General features: G+C 45.3%; 1 protein-coding gene across 2 annotated transcripts; it reads left to right on the top strand.

Annotated features, from left to right (window-relative positions):
- The first annotated feature begins 1,986 nt into the window (after positions 1-1,986).
- FAM110D (family with sequence similarity 110 member D) lies at positions 1,987-16,048 on the top strand. 2 transcript variants are annotated; one of them, XM_048499277.1, is made up of 2 exons: positions 1,987-2,103; positions 13,190-16,048. In XM_048499277.1, the coding sequence occupies exon 2, from the start codon at positions 13,529-13,531 to the stop codon at positions 14,600-14,602; it is 1,074 nt and encodes a 357-aa protein (XP_048355234.1). In that variant the 5' UTR covers positions 1,987-2,103; positions 13,190-13,528; the 3' UTR covers positions 14,603-16,048. The 2 variants fall into 2 exon arrangements, with proteins under 2 accessions (XP_048355234.1, XP_048355235.1); XM_048499278.1 differs by lacking the exon at positions 1,987-2,103 and adding an exon at positions 4,986-4,999.
- The last annotated feature ends 1,864 nt before the right edge of the window (positions 16,049-17,912 follow it).

Raw genomic sequence — 17,912 nt, 5'->3', positions numbered from 1 at the left:
CATCCTCACAGCAACCCTATGGTTGGGCCGACCCGACAGTTTGTGACTGGCCCAATCAAGCTTCCCTGGTAGAGGTGGGATTCAAACCCAGATCTCCCAAATCCTAGACTGATATTCAAACCACTATACCATGCTGACATACTAAGATCAGCCAGGACTTGAACATGGCGCACTCTGTTCTACATGACCTAGAGGGAGAACTGTGACTTGATCCTTTGGCTTTTTAAAAACATTCAGGCAATTATTGGAGCAACGCTTGCTGGGATGGGATATTTAACTCCTTCCCTCCTGTGTTCACAGCAGAAAAAAGGCTGATATTTGATGGCCTGGCATACTAAATCAAAATATATGGCATTGGGGATCTCTAACCAGACCCCCCCCCCCCCCGGTGTAATTTATCTACAAAATACACAGAATCCGGGGGGAGGGGGGCAACATTATCAAACTCAGTTTGAGGCAGGGGTGTCCAATTGGCCATGCTGGCGGGGGTTGATGGGAATCGTAGTCCATGAACATCTGGGGCGCCAGAGTTGGACACCCCTGGTTTAAGGGATTGGCTATCACTTACAAAGCCCTTCATGGCTTTGGCCCGTTCTATTTGCAGGACCACCTCTCTCCCTATACTCTGCCAAGACATCTTCATGCCAATCAGTGGGGGCTTCAGCTGCCTGTACATGTGCTTTCTCTGGTGTGGCTCCACCCTTATAGAATGGCCTACCCAGAAAAGCTCCCACTGTCTTCGAGATTATATGGCTTCAAGATTTTGAGCGGATGGACAGAGTGAAGAAGAGGAGGAGGAGGAGGAGTTTGGATTTATACCCCTTTCTCTCCTGTAAGGAGACTCAAGGTGGCTTACAAGCTCCTTTCCCTTCCTCTCCCCACAACAGACACCTTGTGAGGTAGTTGGGGCTGAGAGTTCCAAAGAACTGTGACTAGCCCAAGGTCACCCAGCAGGAATGTAGAACACATCTGGTTCACCAGATAAGCCTCTGCCACCCAGGTGGAGGAGGGGGGAATCAAACCTGGTTTTCCAGATTAGAATCCACCTGCTCTTAACCACCACACCATGCTGGGAAAAGCAGTTAGAACTGAGAGACCTGAGAGAATTCAGATGGAGAGCTTCTGTTAGCTGTAACTGTTTTATAGTTCCTTTTCTTAGCTCTAAATAAACTTCTTTAAACTACTACGGTTATCCTGCCATCCATTGTGACATCTTGATCTTCTGAAACGATGTGAAACTTAAATATTCAAGAGGGCTTCTTTGCACAGGTAATAGGGTTGTACTGTTCAAAAAGTTTCACAAACTTATTTGGATAAATAGTTGAGGCTGAGGTCTACAATGCTGCATATAGCTTATTGCAAGTAGCATTTAATTGTGTCATGTATATGCTATGAAGATATGGTTCAGTTCTTTCTCTCGGTTCTACAGTTCTAATGCACTTCTAGTATGCTTCTAACGCACTAGTTATTGAATATTCCATTCCGTCAATAGTAGTACTGTCTCACTATGCATAATCTGCCTTGAGTCTCTGTGAAAAAGATGACATGACATAAATGCATACGTTTGAAAACAGCATGGACATTAGTTGACTTTCCCCCCTTGTGCTGTGTCTTGACAGGCTGAATTCTGGTAACTACTCCCTCCTCCATGGCTACTTTAAGTCACAGTCAAGGAAAAAACACAGGCAGAATTCTGGTACCTAAACGTTAAACCCCAGCAAGGAAGAAGTTAAACCCCAGCAAAGAACAGCTAATTCATCCCCTTCCCCAGTGACATGTCTTTAAGGTGTGAACAAGGTTCCTGTTCAGTTTTGCTGGACTCTATTTCTGGTTGCAGAAGGCGTAGGGAGCAAGTGGTTAATGCCGGTGTTGGGAATTTGGGGAGACTTGGAAAGGTTAATGACATCATGCAGGGCAGTCCAGCCCCGAAGGGGTTAAGGCAGAGCGGGGGAGTGGATTTATCTTCCTTCCCTGACAGCCGGTATATCAGTCAGACTGAGGCTGGCGCTGAACTCACTTTGCTTGCCTGGTTGCCTTTTGCTGGGTCGGAGGATTAGTGTGCTGCCTGAACGCGTGGCTGTGGCTTTGGGCCAGGGCACCCAGGTGAGTGTCTCTGCGAGAATGAAATCCAGACAGGTTTCTCTGTTGCAGTGTGAACAAAACTGCTCCTGCAGCACACCTCCCAGGATTTGTGGGCTCAGAAGTTTCTGTGATGTTTCATGGTTAATTTAGTGCCCCTCTGATGGAGTGCACTCACCACTATGGAAAGATTCTTCCACAATAAAATTGCTAGCCTCTCAGGGGTCACAGGACTCTTGGCTGTGTTGGGAGATTTTCTAGAGGCTATGCAGACCTGCAGGTTCCTTTCCTGCGGCATTTGCAACTGAGAAATTCAAGTGGGTGGAGAGGTGGTGGTGGGTTTTTTTAAAAAACAGTTTGAGTGTGTGAGAGTGGTGTTTGCATACACTTCATGAATTTAGATGGACTCAATTTTCCATCTTTTGCTTCAGTCTCTTGAGCTGTGGAGGGCTGGTGGTCTGAGACCTTTTTCACTTGAAAATCATTTACTAATAATAGGTGGAACCCTATGTTAACAACCTCCCTACCCGCTGGAGCACTGCTATGCTGGCACTGGTTGGATTTCCTGTCCTCTCTCCTCCTCACGTAGGCATCCCATTTGGTCCCTGGTGCCCTGTAGTTAAAGTCCATCTTTGGAGGGTGTATCCCGTGGAGGACGGTGCTGCCTTGCCCCAGGCATGCTTATTTATAGCTGTGGCTTTGGGAGGCAAAAGTTCAGGATTTGTTTTGTCCCGTGGAAGATTGCTGCCAGCCTGCCAGCCCTAAAGGAAGCTGGATGACCCTTGCTTGAGGCTAAAGCTGGAGTCCTTTCTTTTAGTCTCCATCCCATAGTTTGCAACCTCAAGGATCTGCAGTCAACCAAAGCCTGAGGAGGGCACACATTTTTGCACCCCTGTTTCTCTCCTTGGTCTGTGGCATCTTTTGGTGCTCCTTTGTTTTGTACACCTAAACAACGTGTGTGACGTGGCCCTTTGATTTTGTGAAACGGAGGGGTCAGTCTTTGACAATGCTATCCTAGCATGGCTTTCCTGGGAGTCTGTCCCATTGGGCAGGCTTGAGTAGGATTTGAGTAGACCTGGTTAGGTCTGCACTTTCACAAAGCCATCCTATGCTGAATTACCCCATGGGTTTACCCTGGGGTACCTGTGTCAGTCTTTAAACCTAGCCTGTGCCCTTGGTCAGCCTGAGATCAGCTGAAACGTCTATGGCTGACATACATTGTACACCAAAAGTCAAGGAGGATTCATTCAGTTAGATATTCTGTTTTAAACTAAGGGAGGGGAAAGTCAGTCTAGATGCTCTATTAATTCCATTCCAGTTTCACAATCCCACTTAGGTGGCTTATCTGTTGCATACTGTCTGCTGTCATTGACTGCCAATATTTACCCAACGTGTAATTAAGAACTTCACAGCAATAGCCGCCGGCTTAAACAACTGTAAAACGGGACTAGAAAAGTTCATAAGAGATTGAAAAGTCTATCAGTAGGTATTAGCCATGATGGATAAATAGAACCTCCATGTTTAGGGGAAGTGTGCACTTCCAAACAACAGTTATGAAGGGGGGGGGGCAAGCATGGAGGGCTGTTGTCTTCTTCATCCCCTGCTTGTCAGCTCCTGTAGGCATCTCACTGACCTCTGCTGGAAACAGGATGCTGCGCTAAATGAACCTTCGGTCCAATTTGGCAAAGTTCTTGTGTTCTTATTTGAAGCATGTGTTTTGAGACTTGGTCTTTCATAAATACTGGGGCTTAGGAGAGAATCCTTTTATCCAAGCATGTATTCCATCCATTGTGAGTGGGTTAGAATTGAAGGGACCTGTCTTCAGACTTAAAATCCTAGCATGATGGTGGCGTGACCAGGCAGTCTAGGCTAGTTGCTTTATCTTACAAACGGTTTGCCTCTTAGTGTGGTTAAGAAAAAGGTCTGCATGGCCCTGGTTCAAAGCAATGAGCTAACTGGGCAACCATTAGCTAAGCCCCTGTTTTTCAAAACCTACATCCTCCATTTGGGGTTGGATTGCCAACCTCCAGGTTGCTCCTGGAGATCATCTGAAACTGCTGTCCAAACTGCAGGCATCAGTTTCCCTCCTGAAAATGTCTTCTTGGGCGGGTGGACTCTATGGCATTGTACTCCTTTAAGGATTTTCCCCTTCTCAAACTCTGCACCCCCTCCCCCGGATCTACCTCCAAATGTCCAGAAACTTCCCAACCTGGAATTGGCACAGGAGTGTCAAATTCCCAAATTAGAATAATAATGTTGGTCTCCTTTATAGGTTTTCAAAAATAATACCAAAGTGTCACCTGCTTTATGCTCTTAAGAGTGGCAATCTAAAATTTCTAATTATGAGCAAAGCCAGTCAAATTTAAGTGCTTTTAAGTTCCCAATTATATCAGTTGAGTTGAGTGCACATTTTAACTTTCTGCATTTAAAAGGAGTAAGACTAAAATTTGGCCAGGGTGCCTCTGTAGGAATAAGGAATCTGTTTTTACATCAACTATACAATATAACTTCAAAAAGCACCCTTTTAAAGGCTGTTGGTATTATAATGTTCTGCTTATGGGAGAAGTTCCGCTTGGTCAGAATATTAAGCAATTGACAGTGCAGTTCTACATAGAGAGACCCTGTTCCTAAGCCCATGGATTGCAGTGGACTTAAAAGGATGTAATTCTGTTTAGGGTTGCACTGACATTCTTTTAAACTTCACAGGATATGAATAACTGTGAAATCAGCCAAAGATCAATCTTTAGTTACACCTCCCCTTATGGGAATATGAGAAGTTGTTGAGCCCCACAAAAGTTGAAGGGGTTTTTCCTAGGCTCTGAATTTCTCTTAGTACTAATGACTATACATGCTTCACAGCTTGAATACCGTCCAGAAGCTATAGATGGTACAGAATGCTTTAGCCAGAACGTTAACTAGGGTGAGTCATAGGGATTTTTATCACTTCAGTCTTGTTCCATCTACACTGGCTTCCAATTTCCTTCTGGGCTAATTCAAGCTTCTGGGACTGACCTTTAAAGTCCAATATGGTTTGGGGCCAGCATACCTCAAGGACTGCCTCTCCCATATGAACCTCCTCATCCACCCTGGTCACCTTCAGAGGGCCTGCTTCATATGCCCCTACCATCTGGGGCATATGCTCCCATAGCTTCCAAACCCCAGAGAGGTTCACCTGTTTGCCTCTATTGTCTTCTGCCAGCAAGGGAAGACTTTTCTGTTTTGTCTGGTGTTCCTCTAATAACTTATTAGGCCCCGACTCGTCCTTTTTGTGTGCTTGTGTTTATATATGTTTTATTTTATTGCTTTAAATAATTTTAACACGTTTGTATTTTAAACATGGTTTGAATGTTTGAAGCACTCGCGGCCTTGGGAGCCCTGAGTTTTGGATAGAAAGGCAATGTAGAAATGTTTCAATAAAGTATTTTAGCACCTAGGTTATACTGGACAGAATTCTGGTTTCTTCTCAGAGGTATCACATTCTTTGAGCTGACAGGATGAAGGGGCAGAGGGTAGGAGACATCTCAGGAAATGACTGGACTGGATCCCAGAAGAGATGGTGCAATGGGACTCAGTTGTTTTGGTTTTGCAATAGGGCTGGCAGTCAACAGCGATTCTCTGGTTTAGCAATAGGGCTGGCAATTATCTAGTTTTGCAATAGGGCTGGCAATCAGTGGGAAGACTGAATGTCACCATTGAGGATCATTCATACACCAGAGATATTCATAGCCATACAGTTGCTCAACCTGTCTGCAAAAGTGGGGAAAATATACTTGGAGCCTGATTCCCCAGCATTCTAGCCCTCATCCAGTAGCAATTAGATGGCCTTTGGAGTAACCCCATAGCCCATGTTGTTTTAATGCCTACTCATCTGCTGCAGTTTGGTGAGATTTGTTTGTTTATATCTGTTAGTTGTTTATATCTGTTAGTTAACACCCTGCCCTCGCACTCTCTGGCCCCTGCCCTCGCACTTCCAAGATACAGGCTCCTGAAGCAGCATCCAATCCTAATAACGGGTAACAATAAAATATATTTCAATAGCAATATCAACCCAAACTGAGCCCCACTTGAATTTGATAGAGACAGCGTGGTGCGGTAGTTGGAATGTTGGACTGGGATCTGAGAGTCTCAGGTTTGAATCCTGACTCTGCCATAAGGGTTTGCTGTGTGACTTTGGACTAGTAACCTATCTCACAGGGCTATTGTGAGGGTAAAAAGGAGGAGAGGAAAATTGTGTAAACCCTTTGGAATCCCATTAGGGAAGAAAGGCATGGTATAAAGTAAATCAATAACTGAAAAAGCATTCAGATCATTAAGACATTAAGATTCCGCAACATTTGATATAATAACAAAAAATAAACTGTGGCAAGATAAACAGAGTGAAATTTTGAAGATATGGAGAATATATGTGGACTGGATGAAAGAAGCTGGAGTCAATGAGGAGATATGGGAGAAGAGATTACAAAGAATGAACTTACTGCTGTTTGTTTGATAAAACTATGAAGAAAATACAGGAGGGAGGGGGAAAAGGGGGGAATGTATTGTTTGAAAACGAATGAAGAAAAGTATTAATATAAAATGGAATATTCAAATGATACAATAAAAAAAAAGATTCCGCAACAAAATCAATCATCAGAGTCAGTGGACGTAATAAAGTCAGCAGTAACATTATTATTTATTACATTTGTACCTCACCCATTCCCAGCCAAGGTCAGGGTCAGGGTGGTTGATCATCAGTAATGCCATCTAGAAACGGAACAGCATCAACAAAGAGCTTGTAACCAAAAAAGCCCAGAGGTACATGATATGTACCAATAATCTATTTTACTGCTTCTTTTTATTGTTGTATCTATGTGTTTTGAAGGCAACCAGAATGATGGCTATAATCTTCCTAGAGAAATGAATCTTGTAAGAATCTAGAAGCCTTTAGGTAGGGTTGCCAAGTCCAGATGGTGGCTGGGGATCTCCTGCTGTTACAACCGGTTTCCAAGTGACAGAGATCACTTCACCTGGAGAAAATGGCCACCCGGGAAGGTGGATTCAATAGCATTATTATACCCCCACTGAAGTCCCTCCCCTCCCCAAACCCTGCCCATCCAAAATCTCCAGGTGTTTGTTTCCTAACCCAGAGCTGACTACTTATAGAGCAGGGGTAGGGAACCTGCGGCTCGAGAGCTGCATGCAGCTCTTCTGCCCTTGCACTGCGGCTCCACGAGCTGAGCCGCTGGCCCCATCCTTGCCCGCCCTGCACCAACTGCCTGTGGTCGGCTGGGCCGTGCCGCGGGCTTCCCCTCTCGCCTGCCCCGTTGGAGCGGGGTGGGCGCTTTCCCGGCGGCCGGTGAGGCCGAGCCGCTGGCCCCATCCTTGCCCGCTCTGCAGGCAGCAGGGCGGATGCATCCATGCGCTTCTCAGAATGAGCGGAGTAAAAGGTAAAAAAAACCCCTATATATATAGTGTTATCTTTATTTTAAATGTCAAAAATTATTTGCGGCTCCAAGTGTTTTCTTTTCCCGTGGAAAACGGGTCCAAATGGCTCTTTGAGTGTTAAAGGTTCCCTACCCCTGTTATAGAGCATGCACCACTTACTTGCTGCATTGCATTAAACAGGCTTGGGGGGGGGGGGAGGAGGAGGACTTGGGAACGTTAGCCATGTGATGGTGAGGCAAGGATGAGGCTGGCAGGGTAAAGAACAAAGGGAGGGGTGGTGTTTGAATTCTGATCCACCAATGGCTACCTCAGGCTGTGAAGATTAATACAATTCTTCTATGACTTCTGTCGGGAGCAAGGTCTGACAATTAACTCTGTGAAGTATAAACTCTGTATTTGGTTTTTACCAAAGCAGGAAGAAATCTAAGGTATAAATGGAGTGCACATTTAATGATGTAGTGGCATCAGCAGCTTATTCTAGTGCGGCAGTAAAACTTTTTTTTTTTTACAGGAAAGGTAGACAGTACCTCCCGGCAGCAATTATAGCTTTCAGTATTAAGATATTGTCTCAACTATTATATGGAGCAGCAGTCTAGATCCATTGGATAAATGAGACAATAGATGAGCCACTAATACAGTTCTTGCATCAGATCCGTGGGATTTCAAAATATGTGGCTGGTACTGGCCTTGCACTGGAACTTGGCCAGCATTCCATTGAATCTAGGGCTTGAATACTGGCATAAATCTGAAACTTAAAATAATATTCTTTGAAGATAATATTATTATATTATGTAAAGCAAGATAATTTCTCCAGTTCACGCAATCAGGCTGTAATAGAATAAGTGAACATCATATGATGCCCAGAGAAAGTCTCTGCATTAGGATGGCTCGTAGTAGCTTGTAAGACTATCAAGCAGATTGTAAAGATTGATATTTGTTCTGCTCACTGTATGAGAATCCCACCATTCTTCTCTTGTTTAACCTTAGAGTTCCCAGACTGGCAATTATGCTCACAACATTAAATATGCTACCATTTTCAGATAGATATTGCAGTTGTGGTTTGGGGACTGTAGACACTGTGCAACATGTTCTAATTGAATGTCTCTGATATATGGAGGCTACCGGTATGTGCAATCAAAATAAGCTTCCCCTAGAAATTTTAGTTACTCAATTTTTAATGTTATTTTCTTAGTTAAATTCCTTGTTCAGGCCATGATTGTTCAGGCAGCTTGTGACAAGACATCTTCTCTAATATGGTAGAGGCTGTCTTCTCTGGCTTGAATTCTTCTTTTCAATCCTAGTTGGGATTGACTGATGCTACTCAAAATTTGTAGGTTAGAACAGTAAAGAGAGAGAGGGGGGTGGGTGGGAGGGAGGGAGGAACGGAGGCTGGCAATTGAAGTTAAGTATCCCATGGATCTCCCTCAGGGCACATATACACTAAAAGAAACTTTGAAGAGTGCCATGCGCAAAAAAAAAGGATGTGGGAAGGTATGTGATTTTTAAAACACATGCACACACCCTGGCCAGCATAGATTTAACATCTGAATGTTCTCCATCCATGTCAAGCAAAACTCATCAAAGTGGCAAGTGGCCATGTATTCTCAGAGCTTATCGTCCTCCAGTGCAGTGGTGGGATTCAGCCTGTTCACACCAGTTCACTAGAACTGGGAGCTAATTTTTTGTCTAGTTCAGAGAACTGGTTGTCATCCCACCTTTCAGAACTGGTTGTTAAATTATTTGAATCCCACCACTGCTCCAGTGGAGGACTATCCTTTCGATTACCACACTGGGTTTCGGCTGAGCCGGGTGATGACCTGGTAGAGGGCCAATTCCCAAGTGGAAATATTAGATCCATCTCCCAGTTCCTAATTGAAGAAGTCCCTAGGAACTGCAAGCATGAAAGACTTGCCTTCTGCTACTGTATCTTCCGGATACCCCTTCTAGCTGGCCTTCCAGAACTGACTGAAAAAATCATCAGGAAGTTGCATTCCATTCCCTGGAATATAGAATCAAAATTTGCAAGAGAATGGAGATTTTATGGAGGGGCTGTTGAGCACCATGCCATTGAGGGTCTGGAAAACTGTACAGCTGACCCTGGATGATATATTGAGTACCAGTTGGACTTTCCCAGGACAACGGCGTTTGAACTTCTTACAGCGTGTCTGAAATCTGGTGTAAATCCAATTTAGTGCTCTGTTGGCTTCTGACCAGTCTGCCTATGTGACGACTTAGCCCCTTCTTCAGGGCCATTTGGGCCCCTCACTTTGATAATAATAAAACTGATATTAAAAAAAACCTTCTGGGATATTTTTATTTTGGGGAAGGAGAAGCATTTACTGCTTCTGATTGGACTCCAACAGGCTTTTGGGCAGTCTTCTCTGATTCATTGTCTTGCCTGTTGATACTCCTTCATTAGAGTCCCTCCCTTCCTGGGGCCTCTTAACTGAAAAGATCCATTGCCTAGTGGTGGAGGCAAGAGGCGAATCCGTGACATTGTGAACTGTAGCCTATTGTTGTGATCCGCCCCACTGAGTGTCTTCCCCTGAGCAGGAAATTATTAACCTGTTGGAGCTGTACCCTTTTGGAGCTTGTTCTTTATAAAAAGAGGGATTGTTTGGGTGTTGACAACCCCAACTCGAAAATGAACTAAGGAGAGGATAGTTTGGAAACACAAAAGTGGCCTATAGAGAAAAGGTCACTAGCAAAACCTGTGCTTCATTGACTTGGGGTAAACCTCAGGGCATATCCCAGGCCCCTGAGAGACACCCTGAGAGAGACCCCAGACAAAGACTTTTTCTGTTCCCTCACACACATGCACGCACCACTGAGGATCAACCCAATCATGTGAATTGGCTGATAGCTGGAATGGGGTATTTCCTTATACACTGTACATTTTTTCTAGTTTGTTCTTCATTCGTTTGTCAAGTTGCTGATCTCCAGATTTCAGAGATTGGTTCCCTGGGAGGAAGTGACAGCTGCAGAGGACTCTGTGGCATCATGTCCCTGCTGAAATTCATCCCCTCCCCAAACTTCACCGTCCCCAGCCTCTGCCCTCAAATTTGCAAGAATGTCCCTACTCAAGAGTTGGCAATTCTATGCAATCTTTTAAATACACAGCTCTCCTTTTATCCTCACAACGACCATGTGAAGTAGATTAGGTTGAGATAGAGTGCCTGGCCCAAGGTCACACTTTTGTCTTCCCTTTGCCTTGATAGAGAGCTGCCTCGAATGTATTTCTGCACAGCAGTGCCCCTTGCCCTCGGAACCCTGGATTTTGTCCTTCCCTTTGGTGGCTCTTGGCATGTCCATCACAAAGAGCTGGAGATGACTGGTACATCTTAGACGTTACCTTAGCATTTAATTCTGCTTCTCTGAAGGTGTGTATACCATTTGCTTATCATGTGACTTGATGGGTAGCAGCTGTCCAGGATTTTGTGCAGAAAAAGTTTTCCAGAATTTGGTACCCAAGATCCTTAAGACAGAGATGGTGGGAATTGAACCTGGTACCTTCTGTATACAAAACAGATGCTTGACCACTAATCCACAGCCCCAACCCACATGGTTGTGTAGGTAATATAAGAGAGAAAATTATCTATAGGATCTTAATCCAGCTGTGGTCCTGAGGCCTGCCAGATTCTGCTGAGCTCTGCATCGAGCCCTCGAGATCCACTCTCAACCTGTCATGTTCTTCCCTGTCCTTCCCTTTGACTCACCAGAACCTACCAAGCCCTGAAATCCAAAGCCCTCACTGACTCACCAGAATCTACCAAGCCCTGAAATCCAAACTCCCATCAGGAAGCATCACTACCCTTCCACACATGCAGAATAATCCACATTCAATCCACTTTCAATGCATTTTGCTGCTGGATTTTACTGCAAAATCCATTTGCAAACAATTGTGAAAGTGGATTGAAAGTTCATTATTTTGCATGTGTGGAAGAGACCGTTTCTTGGATTTCCTCTTGCAGAGGAAGCTGACATCCCAGCCAAATGCTTTCAGGAGGTGTGCCTGTTCTCAGATGCATGGAAGGAAAAGAGACTCCACAACACCCCTGGCAACTTTTCCAGCCTCCTGCCATCTCTTACCTCCTGTCTAAGGCTTGGCTTCCTAGTCACCACCCTGCTGCTTCCTTCTCACAACTGACCACCTGGTGGGGAGCATAGGGTAGTGCTTTGTTAGTAGTGTTTTGCTTTGTTCTCAGACTATCTGGGCTTATAAAGATAAGGTTGCTGGCTCCTATATTTTTTCCTGCTTTGCTTCCTTTTCAGACTTTGGCACAAAGATAATTGATGCGATGCCCAGCAAAATTTCCTTTCTCAATACAATTATCAGACATCGAGAGTCAGTGTTCTCGAGTGGCTGCTGATGCCCACAGTCCCAAAAGGGTACTTCACTGTCTGGAACCCCCTGCCACTTCTCGGCTTTGGTAGCAGGCAAATATGTGGCACTAGTGCAGACAGACACCAGCTGCCTACTCATCTTGCCATTTGGGCTCAAACCTGACCACTGTTGTGAGGGAAAAAAGCAAGGCTAGCAGTCATTGCCTTGACTCTGCATGAGTTAGCTCATAGGGCAAGTGAGCTGGTGGGGACCACTATGACAGGGAAGAGGGGCCATCAGAGGTGAAGAGATAATTCCCCCCCCCCAAAAAAAACAGAAGAGGACACCAATGCTTATTTCCTCTAGATCCCTTCTACTGTCTTAGAGACTCTGTCATCTCATCATCGCATATAGGAGTGGTCATATTAGCACATTTTTCAAATTTTCAAAAGTAGTTCATAACCTATAAATTACCCTCTTCCACATCTTTGGGCAAATCCTAGTAATCCTTTACCAGGTAAAAAAATTACCATGAGATGCCTGGAACAACTTGGAGGAAGTCAGTTGTCTGTTTCATCTTCCCCGTAGCAAAGGCTCATTCCGCACACGCAGAATAATGCACTTTCAAGCTGCTTTCAGGGCTCTTTGAAGCTGTGCGGAATGGCAAAAACAGTTGTGAAAGCAGCTTGAAAGTGCATTATTTTGCGTGTGCGGAATGAGCCAAAGAAATTATTTTTCCTATCATTTTTTTTCTATAAAGTTACAAAAACAGGGTGCTATCTATAGGCCACCCATATAGGGAGACGTGATTCTGAAAACCTGTATTTATGCCTCCAGTACATCTGGTCGACTTTGGTTGTAAACACTGATTATAAGGTAGGGATACAAAACTGAAAAATTCTCCACATGGTGGTGTACATGATCCTCTAATCCTTCATTTTACTCTCCCAACTTTTCTGTTGTGAGATACTAAGCTGTGAGAGCATGTCTAGCCTCACATAGTCCTCCTGAGAGCTTCATTGTGCTAAGATTTCTGAACTTTTATGCCATAGGGTCATGAGATGATAATGACTCCGACAGATATGTGAAGCTACTTTCCAATGATTCAAACCTTTGGTTCTTCAATCTCAGTGTCATTGATAATAACTGGCAGCTGAGTCAAAATATATCAGTTACTGACCCTGTTATGAATCTGAATATGTCATGTCTCATGTTAAAAAAATCATTCATCATGATAACAGTACAATATGTTCTCTGTGCATACCAAGAATTACCTTCTTTCTAGAGTGATTTCCTACCAGAGCTATACAGGAATTCCAAGATTGTACAATTTCATTAATGGACTGTCTTTTCTGTTTTCAGAGCTACAACTGAGGTGTGAACACTGAGACCCTTCCCTGCTTGCAGAAAGGAAATCCCTTGATTGCCTCACTGTGGGATTGCCTCTCAACAGGGGGCAGAGAATGGTTTTTGAGAGCTGCCAAATTATTCCCACCACAGATTACAAAACAGTATCCAGAACCTTAATTGCTTCTTTGTCCAGTCCTTAATCTAGCACAAAATTCTGACAACCATCTCTATGCGTTCATGAAAACACTGTGAACTTTGACCTCACAAAGTCATCTTTCCTTGATGTGACCTATTTTCCAAGTCTTGAACATTCCTACACCCTGCCACTGTCTCTCAAAGTGCGTATATAAAATGAGGCCTCTCATTCCTGGAGATGGATCTTCCCCTCTGGGGCTACTAAACCGAGGGCCAGAGTACCTCCGCAGGCAGCTGGAGGCCAGCAGTGGAGGCCGTTCCCCAAGTGCAGTGGAGAGACTGGAGGCTGACAAAGCCAAATATGTCAAATCCCAACAAGTAATCAACAGACGTCAAGAACCGGTGCTCCTCTGCTATACCCCTCAGCCTTCCCCATGTTGCAGGAGACCCCTGACTCTCCACCAGCATAATGAGTTCTCTCAGGGCTTATTGGTAAGCCCAGATGGCCCTGGACCTAAAAAGGTACCTCCTTCTCCTCAGTCACCGACCACACGGAGGGGTAGTGGCAGACGCATGCTGAGGCCTGACTCCCTTGTCATCTACCGTCAGAAACGGGATTGCTCAGCTGTGAACAAAGAAAACGCCAAGGGCTACAGCCTTGTGAGGTGGTTGTTTCAGGGCTCCCTAAGAGATGGACGCAGCAGTTCCCCTTTTTTGAGGGGCCAGTTGGGAGAAGGACAGCTGCGAGCAACGCAAGAGGAGACCTCCATGGCCTGGGTAGCAACAGAAAAGGAGGAAACAAGAACTCTAAGCTCTATCGGCATCCAAGCCAGGTCAAGCACCAGGTCCACAGGACAGACTTCTGACAACAGTCAGAGACAGCAGTCCAGCTCCTGTGTACATAAGGACCAGACCTGTTCCTCAATCAGTCCAGCTCCAGCAAGGTCCAAGCGAGACCTGGCTCAGAGCTGTTCTCTTCCTCTTTCAGAAAAAGAACGTTTTTTCAACTACTGTGGCTTGGACCGGAATCTGGTGGAGGTGCTGGGGGCAGAGAGGTTCAAGCCAGGGGGTAGCTGGGAAGTAGGCTCCTCTGGCCCACTTTTTGGAAGCATGGGGTCAGCCACTTCTGGACAGAGCAGCCCCTCCCACAATGAAGGGGAGCTGTCCACCGAAGAGCTGAGTGAGAAGCTGTCAGTGTCTGTCTCTGTGGTCGAACGAAATGCCCGTGTCATAAAATGGCTCTACAACTGCCAGCAGGCTGGAACTGTAACCAAAGAGTCTACAGTGTGAACATAGATTTGGGCCAGAAAGATTATTCTTGTTTAGATGGGTGCTTGATGACTGGACATCCCCTGTCTTGCAAGGGTCTGTTGAGGTCCCTGAGGTGGACCAGCCCTTTAATTTGAGGAAACTTCCCCATAGGTGGATGCCCTAGAAGGCCTCGAATGACAAGAATAGGTTTAACCATGTAGCTCCCATGGTGCTGGCAGTGGCTGGGTGTGCACCTACTGCCATCATCACCACAGCCTGGGTCTGGGTCAAGTGGCCCTGAGGTATTGCTAGCACAGGTGGGACCCTTGATTCAGTTTACGTCAGGATTTTTGAAATGTCTCAGCCCACCCTGGCAGGCAGCCTAGTTCTTATTTGAAGGAGGCAGTAATGTACCCCTTGTGGGTCGCTAAACAGGGCAGGCTTTGCTTTATTTTAAAGCCAGTTATGGCTCTCATCAGAGGGGTCAAGTGGGAGTTCTGAATAAAATCCTCGGCCTAACCTGATTTGGTTCAGCATTGACAGCATCAGGGGCTGCATACATATGGACAGTCCTGTATGGGTCAGGACCAACCTCATTTTGAACGGGAGGTTCAGTTTTGAAGATGGGAGTGATCCAGAAGTTGTCTTGTGACAGTTTCATTTGCAATCTTCTTCCATAGCTATCAGCAACAATAGGGAAAGGGGGCAAATTCTATCTACAGCATACAGAAGTGTAGGTTATCTTTCCCCTCACCCTTTCCTTTACCAATTATGGAAGGATAAAATAGTGTACTGTTGAATTTGGACTAGGGATCAGCCTTACTCAGCTGTGAATCTCATGAGGTGGCACCAGGCTAGCCACTGTCTCAGAGCCTGGCTCCCCTAGAGTTCCCACATCTCAACACTACCTTGGCAAATGCTGGAAGATTTAAACAGAGTGCCTGGAGAGTGGAATTTTGGGAGGATGTGATGTCACTTCTGGTTGATGCTCTAAACTACCTCCCCTACTCTTTGAAATGTGTAGAGTGTCACTGTGTAGCGTCCATTTTTTTCATCTGCTGCTCAGTTCCTTAGGGAAAGGAAATTGAGGTCGGGGGTGGGTAATTTTCCACCCAGAGTAGATAAGTGAGAGGATTAGCTTACTATACATGGTGGTGGTTATAAGGCAAGGGGATAACCATGAGGTCCTTTCTTGGAGGGGATAATAAATGAATAATTAGTATCGCTAGTTATTTTGGGGGCTTGGCCTACAAATATTTGTGATGGACACCAACCGCACTGCTGCAGTGGTACACACAGTGGCAACTTTTGTGTGATCTGAAGGAAGCACTTTGCAGCTTCTAGGAGACAACTCCCCAGTCGCCCGTGAGTTGTTCCCTCTGATGTGGTGTAGCGTTTAGGGCAAGCCCTGGCACTCAATTTCCTGGCATCTCTTGCTCAAATGTTCTCCAGACATTGTATAATAAAGAGAGAAAATTCACTGACCTAATGTCTACCTCATTTTTCAGTACACAAGATAGCCACACCTGGCTCAAAATAGACCTGTATTTATTTATCTCTCTACATAAAAATCTATCAGTGCATTTTTCTGCTGACAGGTAATCTCCCAAACTACTGGATTGATTGCTTTGAAATTTTCACACAACGTCGCATTTGCGTGCTGCCAGGTTTCCATACTGTTTCCACACCTCCTGTTGTGTACATGTCACAACTGTGCCGGTTATTGTGTACATGCCACACCTGTGACAGTTGGAACCACAGTTCTGTTCTGCAACAGCGCCATCTGCTGGCCATCAAAGCAACACCCTCTGATACAAGGGAAACAACCATGCCTTCCTTGAAAACCGCTGGACAGGGCCCACCCACCCTAGCGGAGGAAGGGGAAGGTGAGGGAGGGCCTGGGGGTTTGCTGGGCCAAACGCTCTGAAATTTGAACACAACGCAGCTCATGCCTCCCAGCGTGTTTTAAGCTAGGTAGTTCACCTGCAAGGGAAGGGAGTGAAAGCGACAGGGTCAGCCACCTGGACATGGCCCACCCACCCTACTAGAGGAAGGGGAACGTTAGGGAGGGACGGGGCGGGGTGCCATGCAAGGGGAACGGAAGAGAGGGAGGGGAGTGAGGGGCCCCTTGCCCCTCCCCTTCCTTGCAAGCATTGTGCAATGACACATGTTTGAACCGTACGCTTCCCCTTTTCTTTCTTTCCACTTCACCAGACTCAGCCACAGCAACGCGTGACCGGGCCCGCTAGTGCATGTTAATAAATTTGAGTTAACTATTTTGCCAGCGTGGTATAGGGGTTAAGAGCAGTGGACTCTGATCTGGAGAACCAGGTTTGATTCCTCACTCTTCCACACAAGCAGTCGACTCTAATGTGGAGAACCAGATTAGATTCTCCACTTCTCCACATGCAGCCTGCTGGATGACCTTGGGCTAGTGACAGTTCTTTCAGAACTCTCTTAGCCCCGCCTACCTCACAAGATGCCTGTTATGGTGTGTGTGTGGAGGGAAGATGATTGTAAGCAACTTTGAGACTCTTTTTGGTAGAGACAAATGGAGTATGAAAACGAAATCATCATCATCATCATCTTCTTCTTCTTAACCCAGCAGCGTGGCTAATAACCCCCCCCCCCCCCGCCCCCAACAGCTATCTATAATAAGTTCCTGGTGATTCAGAAGTGCTCCTTATCTCCAAAAAGAGGTTCTTCATCAAAATGAAGCTTTTAAAAGCAATTTTCCATTTGGATGGTGAGGCTCTAAAACAATGAATTGTTTTAGAGCTCAGAGGCACCTCCAGCTATGACATATTAAGATCCACCCCCAGCCTCCATTTCTAAGTACAATAGTCCTTTCCATGGGTCAGTGGTGACACTCTATCTGGGTTGTCTAATATATCTATGATTAAAAGTGAACAGCTTTTAATTTCAAAGCCACCAGCCACTTTGCATCTAATGGTGTGGAAACTTAGTGGGTTGGGTTGGAATTAGGTAGGCTCAAGTGTCTAGGTCCTGGGAGGAAGTCAGTGTGGGTTCTGGCAAGACAAGGATGGTGTTTAACAGGAGGGGTTGGGTCTTTCAGGAATTTTAGAGGAAATGATCACTGTTTAAAATATTACCTGTGGCACATTGATTCTTCATGAAAATGCCTTTAGAGCTAATCAGTAGGACCTGAGAGCTCAATTTTTGTACAATATCTGGCAATGTGAACTGGTTATTCAAAATACTGTTGGATTTTGAATGTTTAATGTGCAAAGAAACTGAGAAGACCACCCAGCAGGGTTGAGCAAGTGGCCAGCTAGTAGGGCTGTAAAGTTAATGACTCCTCCATCCTTTTGTGTTGCCTCTTGTATAT

Source organism: Sphaerodactylus townsendi, linkage group LG06 (assembly GCF_021028975.2).
Source record: "Sphaerodactylus townsendi isolate TG3544 linkage group LG06, MPM_Stown_v2.3, whole genome shotgun sequence".
Taxonomy (NCBI): Eukaryota; Metazoa; Chordata; class Lepidosauria; order Squamata; family Sphaerodactylidae; genus Sphaerodactylus; species Sphaerodactylus townsendi.
Note: the sequence above shows the minus strand (reverse complement) of the source record. Positions and strands in the feature narration are given on the sequence as shown.

Excerpts from the sequence above, each read along its gene's own strand:
- FAM110D (XM_048499277.1), top strand. The coding sequence starts at position 13,529 with ATGAGGCCTCTCATTCCTGGAGATGGATCTTCCCCTCTGGGGCTACTA.